This window comes from Dasypus novemcinctus, chromosome 21 (assembly GCF_030445035.2).
Source record: "Dasypus novemcinctus isolate mDasNov1 chromosome 21, mDasNov1.1.hap2, whole genome shotgun sequence".
NCBI lineage: Eukaryota > Metazoa > Chordata > Mammalia > Cingulata > Dasypodidae > Dasypus > Dasypus novemcinctus.
The window spans coordinates 41184521-41200539 of record NC_080693.1 but is presented as its reverse complement, the minus strand read 5'-3'; the positions used below and the strand labels follow the sequence as shown (position 1 = coordinate 41200539).

Below are 16019 nucleotides of genomic sequence, written 5' to 3'. Positions count from 1 at the left end.
AGATGACCATAAAGAAAAATAATGAATTTCCTGTAATCCCTGTAATCTTCTCATGTCTCTCTTCCATGTTTGGAAAACTGATGGCTTCCTTCTAGTTTGAATTTTCCATCCACCAGACAATCACACAATATATGAATTAGTTTCCTCCTTTACCACATTCCCCAGCCTCACCTACAAACTATGTCCTTTCTTCTTTAAAGATCAACCCAACTAATGTCAGATATCCTTCAAACTGCCTCCAAAAAGTTAATTTCAACGGTGCTATTTTTTTTAAAGAAAATTAGAAACACAAATGGCAGTGATGATGAAGACTAATGAAAAATGTTTAAGTATTTTTGGTTCTTAAAGTAAAAAACCAAGCATCAAAACGAATCCTGAAACTAGACATTTGAAATTGAATTCAAAATTCTTTACCCCAATAAATAACAAAAGCACATCCTGAGCAAGATGTTGTAACACATGAAAATTACATAAGCTTCAAATTCCAGTGTCCCTAAATGAAGTTTATTGAACACAACCACATTTAATCATTTACATATTGTTGATGGCTGCTTAGGTGCCTCAAGGGCAAAGTGAGTTGCAATAAGAACCATATGGCTCACAAAATCTAAAATATTAACTATCTGGCCTTTTATATATAAAACATTTGTCCATCCCAATATAGGGAGTAATCATCAATCCACATGGATTTCTAAAAAAAGCCTTACATGAACATCCATTCAATGGCTGGGGCTGGTGGTAGAGCAGGTGTAACTGCACATGAGTGCAGACCACCCCACCATAATCCTAACCCAACTTCAACCGTATCAACATAGTTTTGACTAAATATATTGGGTCGTTTCTGCATAAAAAAATTTTTGAAGCAGTTCTAAGGCTAAACAATAAAATTTGAAAATCAAAAACTTAGTTCATCTGAACCACAATTTACAATGAAATATATTACAAAGAGGATTATAAAAGTACTTTAAAAAGTGGACCTCTGGGTTGGTTAAGGTCCTGGACCTTCCCTCCTTTGACAGAAGGAACATTTGAAGTCCTTTTAACCATTGATTCTAAGATGAGTAATTTCTCATATGAATTTAAGTATTCCCCTGCCCCTTCCCCGCCGTCCTCCCCCTAAAAAGTGGGATTCCATCACTCTTAGCCAGACACTGACATAGTTTAATCGTCTATTAGGATATAATTATAACTCCCTCATTAATAAAAAGTAAACCTATGATGTACTATAAAACAAATACAATTCCAAGGTGGCAGATCATCTAATATGCAAACTGGAAAATTAAATAAACCTGTTGGTTATCTTATTTGGGGGGAGAGTAAGCAACATGCCACTTTACACTGCTTACTTCATTCATATCTACATGATGGCAGACTGCTCTCTCTGATAATAAAGAGGAATACACTAGACATATGTACCAAGTAAACTGTCTTTGACAATCAAAAGATTTTCAATGTCCAAGTCTCAAAGAATTTGATCAACTTTGTTTAAATTTTAATTTTCCCACAATATCAAAGTACTGTGCATCAGACACAGAGAAATACAACTCAGTGAGCTCCAATTACTGGCTCATTTTAAGTACTGTACGTAACTGGTTTTGTTCCTAAGGTCACCTCACGGGACAGAAACTCAGTCCCTAAAGAGCAAAAGACTGAACAGATGATATATTAAGTCTCAGTTTAACAGGACATTGACAATTCAATTCCCAAGGAATAGAAATTTTCTTTAAACCTGTATACTCTACACAGATCTGCCACCTGTAAGACTTATCTTTGGACAATAAATGTTACCTATGCTTTCATTTTTGTTGTTAGGATCAAACTACTAAGCTTGCAGACATACTTACAAGTAATTTTAAAACCAGCTTTCATAGCATAAGCTGTAAGTAAATATCTAAACCTGATAATATGAGCAATGGAGGAAAAAAGATCAATCAAAAAGTCATTCCTTTCTCAAGCAGCCTAGTCTAGACAAAATACACAATGATAAGTGATGCTGCACTAATTATTTCAGTAATTACTTACTTTTAAAAGGGGAACAAAATAGTTTAGTTAAATGAAATCTTTAGTTATAGGAAATCTTTCTCTCATTTGCCAATCCCATGTTTATACGCTATTGACTGCTTTCCAAGACTAAGGAATAGCCTCGCTGCCCTCCAATCTAGAGTTAACTTACCTTTTTTTTTTTTTTTACATACAAAACACTTGGATTTTCCAGAGCCATCCTTTAAATGAGTTGAAGATTCTAACTCAAGCAGGAAAAAGTCAAGTGTTTGACCACAAGCACAGTAGAGGACTATTCTCTACTAGTGTTTAACATGTACCACATAAACTAACTGTTAACTTAAATTAATTTATATGACAGCTTAAGACTGAATCTAAATTTTGAATTTCTGTCCTCCTTTCTACAACATAATCTCTCTTACACCTCTACCTAAATGAGCTGATGGAATCAAACCAACTAATTAACAAATTAAAAATAAATAAATATATTTAGGCATTCAAAACTAAATACTTACCTTGACCCCGTCATAGGACCTCTTCCATCCTTGTCATATCCCCCACGCCCTCTACCTCCTCCCTGTGACCCGCCATATCCTCTATTATCTTCTCCATACCTACTCACATCACGACGGTCATCTATAAAAAGAAAAACAATACATACATACATAAATAACCATTATCATTTCTGACAAAGGCTTCACAAAACAATCTTAAATGGCTGTTTAAGTCACATATTTTGTTCTTTGCAAAATGGTATACACAAGTCATCATAAAACCATCTGGAATTAAATGAGTTTGAGAATCATATCAAACTAAAGTCAGATAGCAAAATGGCAATTTGGAATAGTTTGAGTTATAGTACACCCTCAGATCTAAAAACCCTAGTAAATTAGATGAAAAGCACAGCCCTACACAGTTATTATTTTCTCCACCTCAAAACATTTAAATATAAATCAAGCATGAACAAGATTAATTGGGGCAGCGGACTTGGCCCAGTGGTTAGGGCGTCTGTCTACTACACGGAAGTCCGCAGTTCAAACCCCGGGCCTCCTTGACCCATGTGGAGCTGGCCCATCCAGAGTGCTGATGCGCGCAAGGAGTGCCCTGCCACGCAGGGGTGTCCCCCACGTAGGGGAGCCCCACGCACAAGGAGTGCACCCCGTAAGGAGAGCCACCCAGCGCGAAGGAAAGCGCAGCCTGCCCAGGAATGGTGCCACACACATGGAGAACACAACAGGATGACACAACAAAAAGAAACAGATTCCCGTGCTGCTGACAACAACGGAAGCGGACAAAGACGACGCAGCAAATAGACACAGAGAACAGACAACCGGGGTGGGGAGGGAAGGGGACTGAAAAAATAAATAAATCTTTTTTAAATAAATAAATATACTTTCTTAAAAAAAAAAAGAATTGAATTTTCAAACTGAGAGAAGACATTCGGTAAATAAGCTTCCACTTTTACTCTCACTTATTTATTCATTCAGTTATTCCACACACATTTATTGAGCAATTACAATGAACCAAGCCCTAAGCTAGGTACTCAAGGTACAAAAATGATATATATCTGAATAAGATTAAAAGCGGAAATGTCAGAGTGTATATATAACAATAATTTTTTTTTAAATCCATGGAACCACACTACACAGTGAATCCTAAGATAACCATGAACTTTAATAGTACAATTACAAAAACGGGCTATCATCACTTGTAATAAATGTTCCAGTGCAAAATGTTGGTGGTGGGGTGGTATATGGGAACCCTGTATTTTATGCATGATTTTCTATAAAAGCGCACCTTCTCTAATAAAGAAAAAAATATGTGAATAAGTCAGGATCCTTGCCCTTGAAGCATTCATTTTCATGGCATGGACTAATTCCTAAATATCAGTGACATATACAAAGTGCTATGGGAAAACAAAAGGAAAGAACTAGAAAGAGTTAGAGAGGGTAAATATAGGATATAATCTCCCCAAATCAAATATGCCACCATCACCAAAAGGAAATGGTAGGAGTAACATTGTCAGATGACCAGAGTTCCCCAGGGCAACAAAGGAAATCAATGTCATCAACCATTAGAAAGTCATGCGACCATTTAGGAGTCTCCAAGAAATTCAGAAATGGAAATCTAATAAACTAGCTTTGATAGCCACAAGAGAGAACATATGTTCATCACCTCAAATTTTTATAACGACTTTTTAATCCAAAACTCAATATGCAAGTAATTCTGAGAAAAAAAAAGAAAATAAAGGTTGGTATATCTTACCTTGTGTGTGGTGGCTGTAATTTTCCCTTTGTGAATGGTAGGACTGCTGGTTTTGATTATAGGAATCATGCTGCTGATCATAATTTGATTGCTCATCATATGAGCCTTGATGTTGATCATAGCCTGACTGCTGGTCATATGACTCTTGCTGACCATAGTCTGACTGGTCATATGAAGGCGCTCTTCCACCTTGGCTAAAGAGAAATCAAGAACTTGAGAGATTTTATAGGTGAACTATATTTATCCCTTAGCAACCCAACTGAAACTGAGGGGCCCAAACAGCTAGAACTCAACCATATTTAATACAATTTTCTCATGGAAATTATTTAATTCCTTTACCTCTAAAGTTTTCTTATTACCAATGGAAAGCCCTTCAAATGAAAATTTAACTATTATTGAAGAGGTGCCACATTACGAGAAAAATCATATGTACCTTTAAAATCTGTAGTGACTAGAAATCACTACGGTTGTGTCACTGTATTATTGAATTTTTTTTAAAAAGTGAAAGATGCCACAAAGTATAGTAATACACCTGATTCTTTAATAAACATGCCACAATGAGTGCTGAGTCCTTTTAATAGTTACACTGAAAGACTTCTTATACATTAAATTTTTAACAATGTCACCCCTTGAAATATTTCTAGAATTATTCTTTTAAACTATCTTTGGAACTTACAGTATACTAAATCAAACAACCTCAATGAAAGTAAACTTTAGAAAACAGTAATATTTAAGTCTGGTGAGTAAGAAGTAACTTGCTTTGTGATGCCATTTTTTAATCTAAAAATAATTCCATCAAGTATTGAGATCATTTTCTTATTACTGGCAATTCTAATGGAACACTACTATGTACATTCTGAGCAATATGACTGTATTACTCATTTCCTCTCAGAGTAGGAATGTGAAAAGGTAACACTTTAACTTGAGTTCTGTAGGTTTACTTAAAAATAAAAGGTTTGACAAAAAAGTTCTCATAACTCTCACATCTTAGTCTTCATCAGAGGATCAAAACAATCTAATAAAGATCAGTATGTTCCCCAAGCCACTATTCAAAACACAACATAGCAGCAGTAAGAACCTTAGTACTTCATGTTAAAATGGCTGTCAATACCAACCTATCATTTGTCTTTGGCCTACATTTATGTGTAATGAATCCATAAACGCATCTTATAAAGGGATTCTCTTTAAATTTAAAACTAACCAGCAGGGCTTGAAGAGTTATTATTCCTAATCTAGCATGCCTTCTGGATAATAATAGTCCCTACATTTTACTCTACTTTCTACTTTTCAGTCTGCAAGCCTGGCAATGTGACCTAACAAATCTTACCCTAATGCTTTCATGTAACTGAATTCCACTTGGAATAGAGAAAGCATTAGAGATCTCCATTTCTGCCTCAATTTTCAGCTGTATACCTTGACCAGCTTTACTGTAATTTTGACAACCTCTCTTTACTTCTGTAAAATGGGGGTAATGAGGGAAGCAAAGTAGCTCAGTTGGTTGAGCACCTGCTTCCTATATATGAGGTCCTGGGTTCAATCCCTGGTACCTCCTAAAAAAAACTAAATTAAAAAAAAAATTGGGGGTAATGACTAACATCTCACAGCGGTGTCTGAGGATCAATTAAGTCAGGTAATGCAAAAGCATAAGGGAGTGGATGTGGCTTAAGCGGTTGAGATCCCACCTCCCACACGATGTCTGGGGTTTGGTTCCCAGTGCCTCCTGAAAAAAACAAAAATGAACAACAAACAAAAAAACCAACTCAGGGAGCTGATGTGACTTGGTGGTTGAGTGCCAGCTTCCCACGTACAAGTTCCAAGTTCAATTCCTGACCCCTGGTACCTCAAAAAAAAAAAAAAAAACTACACATACATATATATGTATGTATGTACATGCAGGATCTTCGAATCTGAAGGAAAAAAAAAACGAACTTTTCATAAAACCTGTAAGCCTGTTGGTAAATATTCACCCAGCTAAATTACCCCCAAACTAACAAACAAAAAACCATATTTTAGGGTCCCTGACACAAATGTGGATAGGTCTTGGCTTTAAAATAAAAATAATAAAAAGAAATAAAATAAAATACTAATTTTCTTGTCCCTGAAAAGATAACTCAGTCAAATCTGTTGAAAAGTAAAATCGAAATACAAAGGTAGGCATCAAGAAGTCTCAGTCTAGGGAAGTGGATGTGGCTCAAAAGACTGAGCTCCTGCCTACCACATGGGAGGTCCTGAGTTTGGTTCCCAGTGCCTCCAGGAGAAGATGAGCAATACAGCAAGCTGGTACGATGGGCAGGCACAGCAAGCTGGCACAAGATGAAGCAACAAAGAGACACAAAATCAAAAGACAATGAGAGAGAACAAAGCAGGGAGCTTAAGTGGCTGAAGTGACTGAGTGCCTCTTTACCACATGGGAGGTCCCAGGTTCAGTTCCTGGTGCCTCCTAAAGAGAAGATGAGCAGACACAGAGAGCACACAGCAAACACAGAGAGCAGAGAGCAAGTGCAAAAAAATCGGGGGCGGGGGGAGTAAATTAAAAAAATTAATCTTTTAAAAAAAAGTCTCAGTCTGTAGGCAGGATTTTATTTAATCTCATGTGAAAAGCAAACATTCAAACTTTTCTAATATTTAAAGTACATACATTCACTTACCGTTAAACATTAACTTTACAAAAAAATTATAAGAATCAAATGGCAATTACTGTGTTAATATGTAGATTCCCCGTAACATAAAATTGTGAAACTCACACTCCATCAAAAGTTTTCTGAAAAAAAATGTTTAAAGCTAGGAATTTGTTGGTGAAATCTGATTAAGACTCAAACTATTATCTTCATATTCCAACACATTCTCAGTACTTTTATTATTTCCTTACCCTCCTGTTGGTTCCGTGTTTTGCTGTCCCTGGTTATTATAAGATTGCTGGCCATATGAGCTCTGCTTTTGATTCTCATAACCACCATAGGACTGTGAATAACCTAAAGATTGGATGGGTATATCATTTAGTATGGGTGCTGATTTTTTAATCTCTAAAATAGCAAATTTAACAAACCAGTCCAACCTGATTGGCTTTGTCCATAACTGGAATAGCCGCCATAGTTCTGTCCATATGAGGAATCAGTTGTTTGCCCATAGCCAGAATAGCTCTGAAATTTAGGTAAATATTCAAGTTTCATCACATGCTGAAGATAAAAATAATTACTTATGAAGAATGCAGTTTATATATTTCAACCTACTTGTGGTACTTGTCCATAGCCTTGGTTGCCTTGATTTCCATAGGAAGAATAACTATAAAAGAAATACGTAATATTTGAAAGAAATGTGCCAGAATTTACAAGTTCCAATGAAGAATCCTGTCTTCATTTTTTTAACTTTCAACTCAAATACAAGTTTCTTTTCTGAAAATTTGTCAATCTGCCTGTCTTTTAAGTCTAAATTAAAAGGTAATGGCCAATGACTTGTTACAGACATAAATGAAGTCACTCCCAGACATCTTCAAAGCCAAACGGACCTCTTCAAAACCAAAAGTTTTGCTTTGCTTCAGCAATCTCCCCAAAAATAAACAGCTTCATCTGAGCCCAAGAGAATTATGCTTTTGGGGGCAGGGGGGAGAACCTACATGGCAAGGCTCATAAAAATACCTCAGACAGAAAAATAACTTTTTACTCAATTTATTTAACAATGTTTTTTAAGGAGGTACTGGGATTGAACCCGTGACCTTGTACATGGGAAGCAGGTGCTCAACCACTAAGCTACATCTGCTCCCCAATTTAGTTAACAATTTTGACAAATTACTTCCACCTGTCTCAGCTCTGTCTTTAACACAGTCAATGCCTTGGTAATTACAAGCATGTATATCTTCAGAGCACCTATCAGAGAAAAAAATATCATATCCCCAGTGTCCTGGATGAGCCTTACACATAACAGGAGTTTAAGCATTTGTTGACTGAATGAATACATGTTTCTTCGTATGATTTTTCTTTAATGTAAAGAAGATAAGCACTATCAGAATCTTTCTGAAAATATATCTTTTAAAATAAAAAATAAAGCATTTATTTGCAAAAAAAAAACTTTTATTATTTTAGAGTAATAAGGTGCTAGAAGAATTCCTTAACTTTTAAAAATATTTCTGTAATCTAATATCTTTTTTAAAAAATTTAAGTATATTTTAAAAATATATGTATTTCAATGCATAAACATGCCAGATGCCTACACTATGAACACTACTCTATAATAGAAACATGAAATCAGGTTTATTATCACAAAACTTACAATCTGATGATAAAATATATCTGCGATATTATGAATACATCATACTCAACTGCAAAATATTATGGTTTAAGTTGAAAGCTGTACATGTAAGCAGGACAAGCCTACTGTAGTACACATTTACCAAAAGAGACTTCTTTTGATTGTGAGCATGGTAAGAATTTTTAAGAATTTATAGTGCTTTAAGAAAATCTGCTTTAAAATAAACACATTGGCATATTATATATCACCAAAAAAATGTTTTTTCTAAGAACCTGTTATAGTTCAATTGCTTAAATTCTTTTAATTATGTTTCTTCTAAGAAATTTCCTGAAGAAAACATAATCTTTATAATACCTCTGAGATTTGTTTTAATCTCTTAGGAGGCATCTATATTGATATAAAGAGTCTAAAAAAAGAAGAAATCTTTACATCACTTATTTACACAGGTCAACTTTCTTACCCCTGTTAAGAGCTAATATATCATTCTCTTAAGGCATTTAGATACCAAGACTCAAGAGGGAAGCCTGATAAAATTCACCGTTATTTCTCAGTTCCACCCTTTCACAGTATATTATTAAATTGTATGTATACTTTACCTTTGTTGCTCACCCCCAGACTGACCATAACTTCCAGAATCTAAAACACATAAAAAGAATTTAAAATCTTATTTAAAATTATGCTTCCCTCAAAGGCTGACTTTACCTCTCCTAGATGAAATGCTTTAAGATTATAAAAACTAATTGCAGAAAGAAAAATCAGGAGTTTTAAAAATACTACGCAAAAAAAGGAAAAAATACTATGCAAAAAGAAATCTGTACAGACAGTATTTGCTTTTTGTAGTAATTATATCTTTGAAAACTAGTAGCCTACAAATGTATGCGAACAGTCACAAGAACCAAGTGAACAAGTGTGAAACAAGCAATGAAAACACACCCTTCTTAAAAACTCAAAACTTCAAGCTCTATTATCTTTATACACAAAATATACATTACAACTATCCACAACCAAAAAGATATGAATTCTGACAAGATAAATCCCAGGAATACATGCACTTGCACATCCTAGACCCCACCCCAAACCCACACCATTCCTTGGTATTAGACTGCTTTGGCTCTCTGCAGCAACAAAGGATCTTCAAAGACTTGGTAAAGAGCAGCTGAGTTGGTTGCTTAATTCCTTCCTACACCAAGCTTTAGGGTCTACCGAATCAGAATATCTGCTTCTTGCTTCCATTTTAGCAATAAAAAACTACCAAGGAAGGCATAAATTGTCAAAAGAAATTTGAACTATGAGTTTTGAGCACTTCAAAATTTTATATGAAATCCTGAAGATGTTCGATCCTTTTTTTTAGGTTTCTACTCAAGAGTCAAAGAAATAGCCTAAGTTTTTTATTAATTTCATATGAAAGTCTTAAAATTGCAAAAAAAAATGACTGACTTCTGAGAGCTTTAAACTGATGACTGTTAGGCCCAACCTTACCCAGTTTGAAACAAAATCACTGTTGACAAAATGTTCTGAAAACCCACCAAAAATCAAATTAAATCAGTGATTTTGTCATTCAACCCATATAAAGCTACAATATGAGAACACTGCCACTAGTTGTATAAGCAGGTGACATCAAATTTGCCACTTTTCAGCAGTGTTTTAGTAAAGATCTCCAATCAAAAATAATCTGAACATTAAATCCTGACACAATTTCTATGCATATGGTAGGCATAAAGTACCTGAAATGAAAAAGAAAAAATTGTGCATCACTGCTACACCCATGATAATCAAATTACTAGAGGTGAAGCTAATAAGCAAGCAAGAAAAATATGAAAGGACCATAGAGATTAGCTGCATTCATCAAATAGTGAAGGAAATTAGCTTCACTCATATCAGAAACTGAAAAAGGTTATGGGAAATATATATATATATATGAGTAAAATTTAAGATATCCTGCGTTGCATGGAGCTTTAGGTTAAACTACATTCCAAAGGGATGTGGGCTGGCTCTCCCAATTACAGAGACACTCTCAATATATTTGTTTTTAGCACCAATAAAATTATCCTAAAAGTACAGACCTACACCAGAGTTGTCTCAAATCTTAACCCAGTCACTGCAGGCCTCCTGAAACTGTAATTGATTCCTTTAGCTGGCTGACTTTAAAACTCCAGGAAAAGATAAAGAAGTAAGCATACTGAGGTCCTTAGTACAAATACTTGAGTGATAAAGTGGACATGTTTTATATTTACCAGTGAAAATCAATTTGTACGTGTTATTTAACAATTGTTCATTCTGAGAGTACCTGACACACAAGTCTTGTGACTAGGTCTACAGATCGTTTAGTACTTTTAAATGAATTAAAAGTGCTTTTAAATTTCCAAATATAAAGCACTCTTTTTGGTGTTAACCTCTAGTATATCCCATTTCAGTTAGAAATCATACTCTCAATGTTCCTATTTGCTTTTTGTCCCTGATAACTGTCCCTTAAGTGCTTAAACAGAATTATATTCTAATTGTTGAATAAATTCTGTATATCCTTAAGATTATGATTATTTATATCTCATTCTTACTAATGTTTGGTCTGCTTTATCTGTTACTCAAAGAGGTGTGTTCCAAATCTCCCCCTTTAACTGTGGATTTGTTCAATTTTTCCAGTCATTTTTTGCTTTCTACACTTTGAGCTATACTATTAGGTACAAAGCACAGGTATTATATCTTCTTGTGAATTTCCTGTTAACATAACTATCTCTACAAATGGCCAAACCTTATTTTGCATGGTAACAAAACTAAACAATCTTCCTTTTGGTTGGTATCTTTAATCTTTCTCCATTTCTTTGCTTTCAATATTTCTTGTTCCTTTCTTTTTCCACTTGTAGGTTATTGGTATTTCATAATCTGCAAATACACATCACTATGTCCAGGTATGAATTTATGTCTCATGTTTGAGACTAGTGCTTCCTGCTTGAAGAAACATCTTTCATTAATTCTGATAATTCCCAACTACTTTCTGACAATTTTTTTTTCAAGTTTTTAAAATTTATTTCTCTCCCCTTCCTTGCCCCGCCCCGTTGTCTGCTCTGTGTCCATTCACTGTGTGTTCTTCTGTGTCCGCCTGTATTCTTGTCAGCGGCACCTGGAACCTGTGTCTCTTTTTGTTGCATCATCTTGCTGCGTCAGCTCTCCGTCTGTGCAGCACCCTTCCGGGGCAGGCTGCACTTTTTTTTTTGCGCTGGGTGGCTCTCCTTATGGGCCGCACTCCTTGCGCGTGGGACTCCCCTACGCAGGGGTGTCGTGGCACTGCACTCCTTGAGTGCATCAGCACTGCATGTGGACAGGAGGCCCTGGGCTTGAACCTTGGACCTCCCATGTGGTAGGCAGATGCCCCATCCATTGGGCCAAATCAGCTTCCCCTCTTTGACTACTGATTCTCATTTTCTCCTACTAGAACTCCTATTTGATGTGTGACAGGACTTAATCTATTTCCCATGTTTCTTAATCTTTCATTTTGTATCTCCTTATCTTTCCAAATTGAATTCTGGGTAATTAGATCACACCTATCTTCCACTTTGCTAATTAGTTCTTCTACTGGGTCCATATTCTATTCAGCTTATCTACTTTTTCCATGTCTAGAAGGTATACTTGGTTCTTTTTCAAACCTAGTCTTTTTTCTACATGGTCTTAAGGATGATACCTTCTTTTAAGTTTTTAACAATTTTACACACAAATTGTAGTATTCTCTACCAGATTATCTATTAGGGGATCTAATCCTGTTTATCACTCATTTTGGTGAATTGTTTCCTGAGTTCTGCATTTTCTTACTGTGAACTCATCATCTTTTACAATGCCTATTTTTTTCTGAGTCCCTGTGGCCTAGGCGAAAGAAATTTCCTCCAGAAAAGGTTTTCCATTTGTTTCTGCCAGGAACCCAAGGGTAATGCCAACCCAGACCAATTTCTATGTTAATTTCTTGGCCTTCTGTTTCCTGGATCCCATAAGTAGTATAAATGAACACCCAAACTGTGAGAAGCACAAGCCCCAAGTCTTTCTCAGGAAAAACATTTTTTCACTCAGTCTAGGCTTTCTTGTTAACTTATACTGGTGGGAGTGTTTTCCCCTTAATGTTTTCACCGAAAATATGCCCTTCTAACATCCATGTTTTATGGAAAGATCTCAGTTCCCATTACCTGGCTCTAATTGCCACAAGGCTTCCTTTCCTGTCTGCATATAGTTACATGGGCATTAAGACCCAAGTCTCTAAATACTGAGACCTATGCCACACTCTCCAGGCCAGCGGTCCAATTAGCTCTATGCTTACCGTGCTAGTTCCTAGTTCATTTTTGACACTTGGGACTTTCCCTCCCTTTTTTGTAATTTCTTGCATTTTTAGGTGTTTGTAGAAGGAGGATTTTCAAGTTATCTTGGTCTGCCAAATTACGATAATGAGAAGTATTTTAATTTGAAAGGTGTCAGATAATCCATATTTAGAGTGTGATTTAGAGTACATAAAATTTTGATTTATCGCTTACTTAAGTGCTTATGTATTTTTAGTTAGTTTTATAAGTCTGCCATTGTCAAGCATTTGGAGCGGTTGTGTCAATATGATAAATTATAAATGCAATTAGGATGTTTAAAGGGCGTAACTAAGTTTGTTAATGGCATTAATTGTTTATATCTGTTATAAAATGTATAGTATAACAAGATTAAGTACTCAAAGATTCTTGCTTTACTAAAATGAATATTAATTTAGAAATAAGGAACTATAAAGTAGTCCTTTTCCCATATGAAAGCCAATCTCAACATTTAAAAAAGGTGTCTTGGTGATTTGAAAATCATACTAATGGGTAAACCATCTCATACACTAATGGCATACTGAAAAGACTGAATTTTACAAATAGTAAGCCCCTAGAACCTAATTTTCCATTTGAATAAAAACTACCCAGTCTTACAAAAACAAACTATTGTTTTATACCAAATATTATGTTTTTAGTAACACTATATCCTTGACACCTTTGTCATGAGGGCAGAAATGCTATGTATGTTTGTTTGTTTGTTTCAAACTATGGGCAGGTTACTCAACTTTGGAATGTCTTTCTGTGAGCTTTAACAGACTTCACTGCAAATGATGCACCTAATAAAAGATGTTGTACTACTGTCTACTTTGGGGTAAGAAATTATTCCCTGTTTAAGCAACAATAAACAGAAATTGAAAGGAGTATATTCAGTCTCTTAGATCAAAAAAATTAAGAGATCAATATCCTGGCTCCTTAACATCAGTTAATCGAAAGCCTGTGCACCATGTATATTAGGACTCTTCTCAAGTCTGCTGCTTCCTTTCTGTCACACATTTCAATCCTTCTGCAAGACTGGGTTACTGTTTTTATGTCTTTTTTGGGGGGGGAGGGGGGTTGTTTTTTAATACCAGTTCCCTTCCCAAAAAATGCAACAGACTTCCACCAGACATATTTTCACCCCAACTATGTGGCTTCAAAGAAATATTCTGCTTTTCTACCTGAAAAGTAACATCTAACTCTCATGATTTAGCAAGTGGATACCTGGGGTCTAAGCAACCTGTTATGTAGTTCAACATACATAAAGAGGACCTGTGTGGTCAGTTAGGACTGTAGAATCAAGAGGTCATCCATGTTGCAAACTTTATATTCTGGTTTAGCAGGATCTAAACAAGCTGTCCTAAAGAGTCCAATGCTTCTTTTTCCTCTTCCACACAAGGAGTGATCTCTGCCAATTTAACTGTCTCGTGGGAGAAAGAAATGTCTTTCCTTTGGTCTCCATGTCTTAAAGGAAATATCACATATAACTACAGAATCTATCAATAATAGAAAAGGCTCACTTTCACACTCTTGCAAAAAAATAAATAATTGCAGAGGGGAGAATGGCAGAGGAGGGTGAAGAGGAAGCTGAATTATATGCAAACACCCCCAACTCGAATCTGGGTGGTTACTGCAAAGAGAATGACTCTAAGTACGATCTTGTATAAGGCAACGTACTTTAAAAGGGCTCCCAGAGCGTCAAAGCCCCCACCTGATGAATGGGTGAGTCAGGAAGGCCCAGCTCCACTTCACGGATGGGGAAACTGAGGTAGGAGGCGGCGAGATGACTGGCCCGAGGCCTCGCTGAAAAATCGGAGGCGGAGCGGAGAACCAGAAGCACCGATTCTCTCAGGCTGATGCTCTAATCACTGCCCCCCCCCCGCCCCCAAGACGCCGTAGACGGCCTCCGCCCCCCGACTCACACACACCCTCCCCCGCGAGGGGCACCTCTCCTCAGGCTCCAAGCACTGGCCCAAGTGAAGGAGCCCGCAGCGGTTCCGCGGTGATATGCAGACCGAGAACGTTGGGATCGTGCGTCCCTCCAGTCCAATATGGCGGCGGCGGCGGCCGCCCCCCCACCCCAAACCTCCCTCAGGCCGGGGGCTTTCCCTCGGGGCCCTCCGATAGGCGGGAACACGGCCCGACCCCGCCAGGCCCCTTCTCGCCGCTGCCGTTGCTCACTGAAGGAGTCACCTACCCGACATGACTAACGGCCGCGGCGCGAAGCCCCCAAAGCCCGCCGAGAACAAGGAATACCAAAGCCAGGCGGCGCAGCGGCCGGAGCTCTACTGAGGGCAGCTAGGCGGGCTGAGCACGACTGCGGGGCCTCGGCAGCCAATCAGAGGACAGTGGGCGGTACCACAGCTCCATGCCAGCAGGGGTGATTCGATACTAGTACTAGCCTCTGAATCCTGAGGACTTCAGAATCCTCTCTGTTCTCCCCTCCGCGAGCGCTACCATTATTGAGAGGGAATCGAAAAGAGAAAGTACCAATGCCGCTGTCAGGAAGGGGGAGGACGGGAATGTGCTCACTCCGGCCTAATTACAATCCTGTTTCTCACTCTGTTGGGTCTGATAGAGTTCGAAGTTAGGTAGCGACAGGGGAGAGACCTTATAACAGGCTATTGGTTAGAAAAGCCCTTTCTCCCCCTAAAATTTCGAACGGTATGCCTTAGTTCGCTCCGTGTTTGGGGCGGAGAGCTTGAGCCACCGGGGGGCGTTCGGAGTCGCGAGCTCGGGAAAGGAAAAGCTGGTGAGCTTGGGTACCCAGTCTGTTGTAACTACCTTGTTAGGTGAGAAATAGACCACAAAGTGATACCGGAACAAAAGCGTTCCTTAAATCGAAATCACATGCAAACCTGGCCCAGAGAATGTGTGTTGGGGAGAAGAGGGTCGAGCTTTAGTTTTCAGTGTTGTAATAATATCAAACTCTAATTGCCAGACGCCTTTCATCATTTCATTTAATTTTCACAACGGACTGATGAAATAGTATCCCCATGTTACGGGTGAGAAAATAATCGCTGGTACTAGGTGGAATTCGAACCCTGTTAAGCCGACGCCCTTGCCACTGGACCTAACCTTTTCGCAGTACGCCTAGCGCCTAGAGCGGTTTTGAGAGCTCTGAGTGAGTGCAGGGTATTTCCCAGAGGGTTCTGTGGCATTGTAGTCAACCCCTAAGTGATAAGCAGAAGTTCA

The 16019-nt window shown here is 37.6% G+C and overlaps 1 protein-coding gene across 1 annotated transcript in view; it reads right to left on the bottom strand.

Moving 5' to 3' along the window:
* TAF15 (TATA-box binding protein associated factor 15) overlaps positions 1-15137 on the bottom strand; it is a 31331-nt gene extending 16194 nt beyond the window's left edge. The window contains exons 1-7 of the mRNA XM_004449430.3: positions 15022-15137; positions 9108-9147; positions 7497-7548; positions 7322-7406; positions 7136-7238; positions 4267-4460; positions 2517-2637 (exon numbers count right to left, since the gene is read on the bottom strand). Coding sequence (XP_004449487.1) covers positions 2517-2637; positions 4267-4460; positions 7136-7238; positions 7322-7406; positions 7497-7548; positions 9108-9147; positions 15022-15028 — 602 coding nt within the window. The 5' untranslated portion in view covers positions 15029-15137. The remainder of the gene's footprint in view (positions 1-2516; positions 2638-4266; positions 4461-7135; positions 7239-7321; positions 7407-7496; positions 7549-9107; positions 9148-15021) is intronic.
* Between the last annotated feature and the right edge of the window lie 882 nt (positions 15138-16019).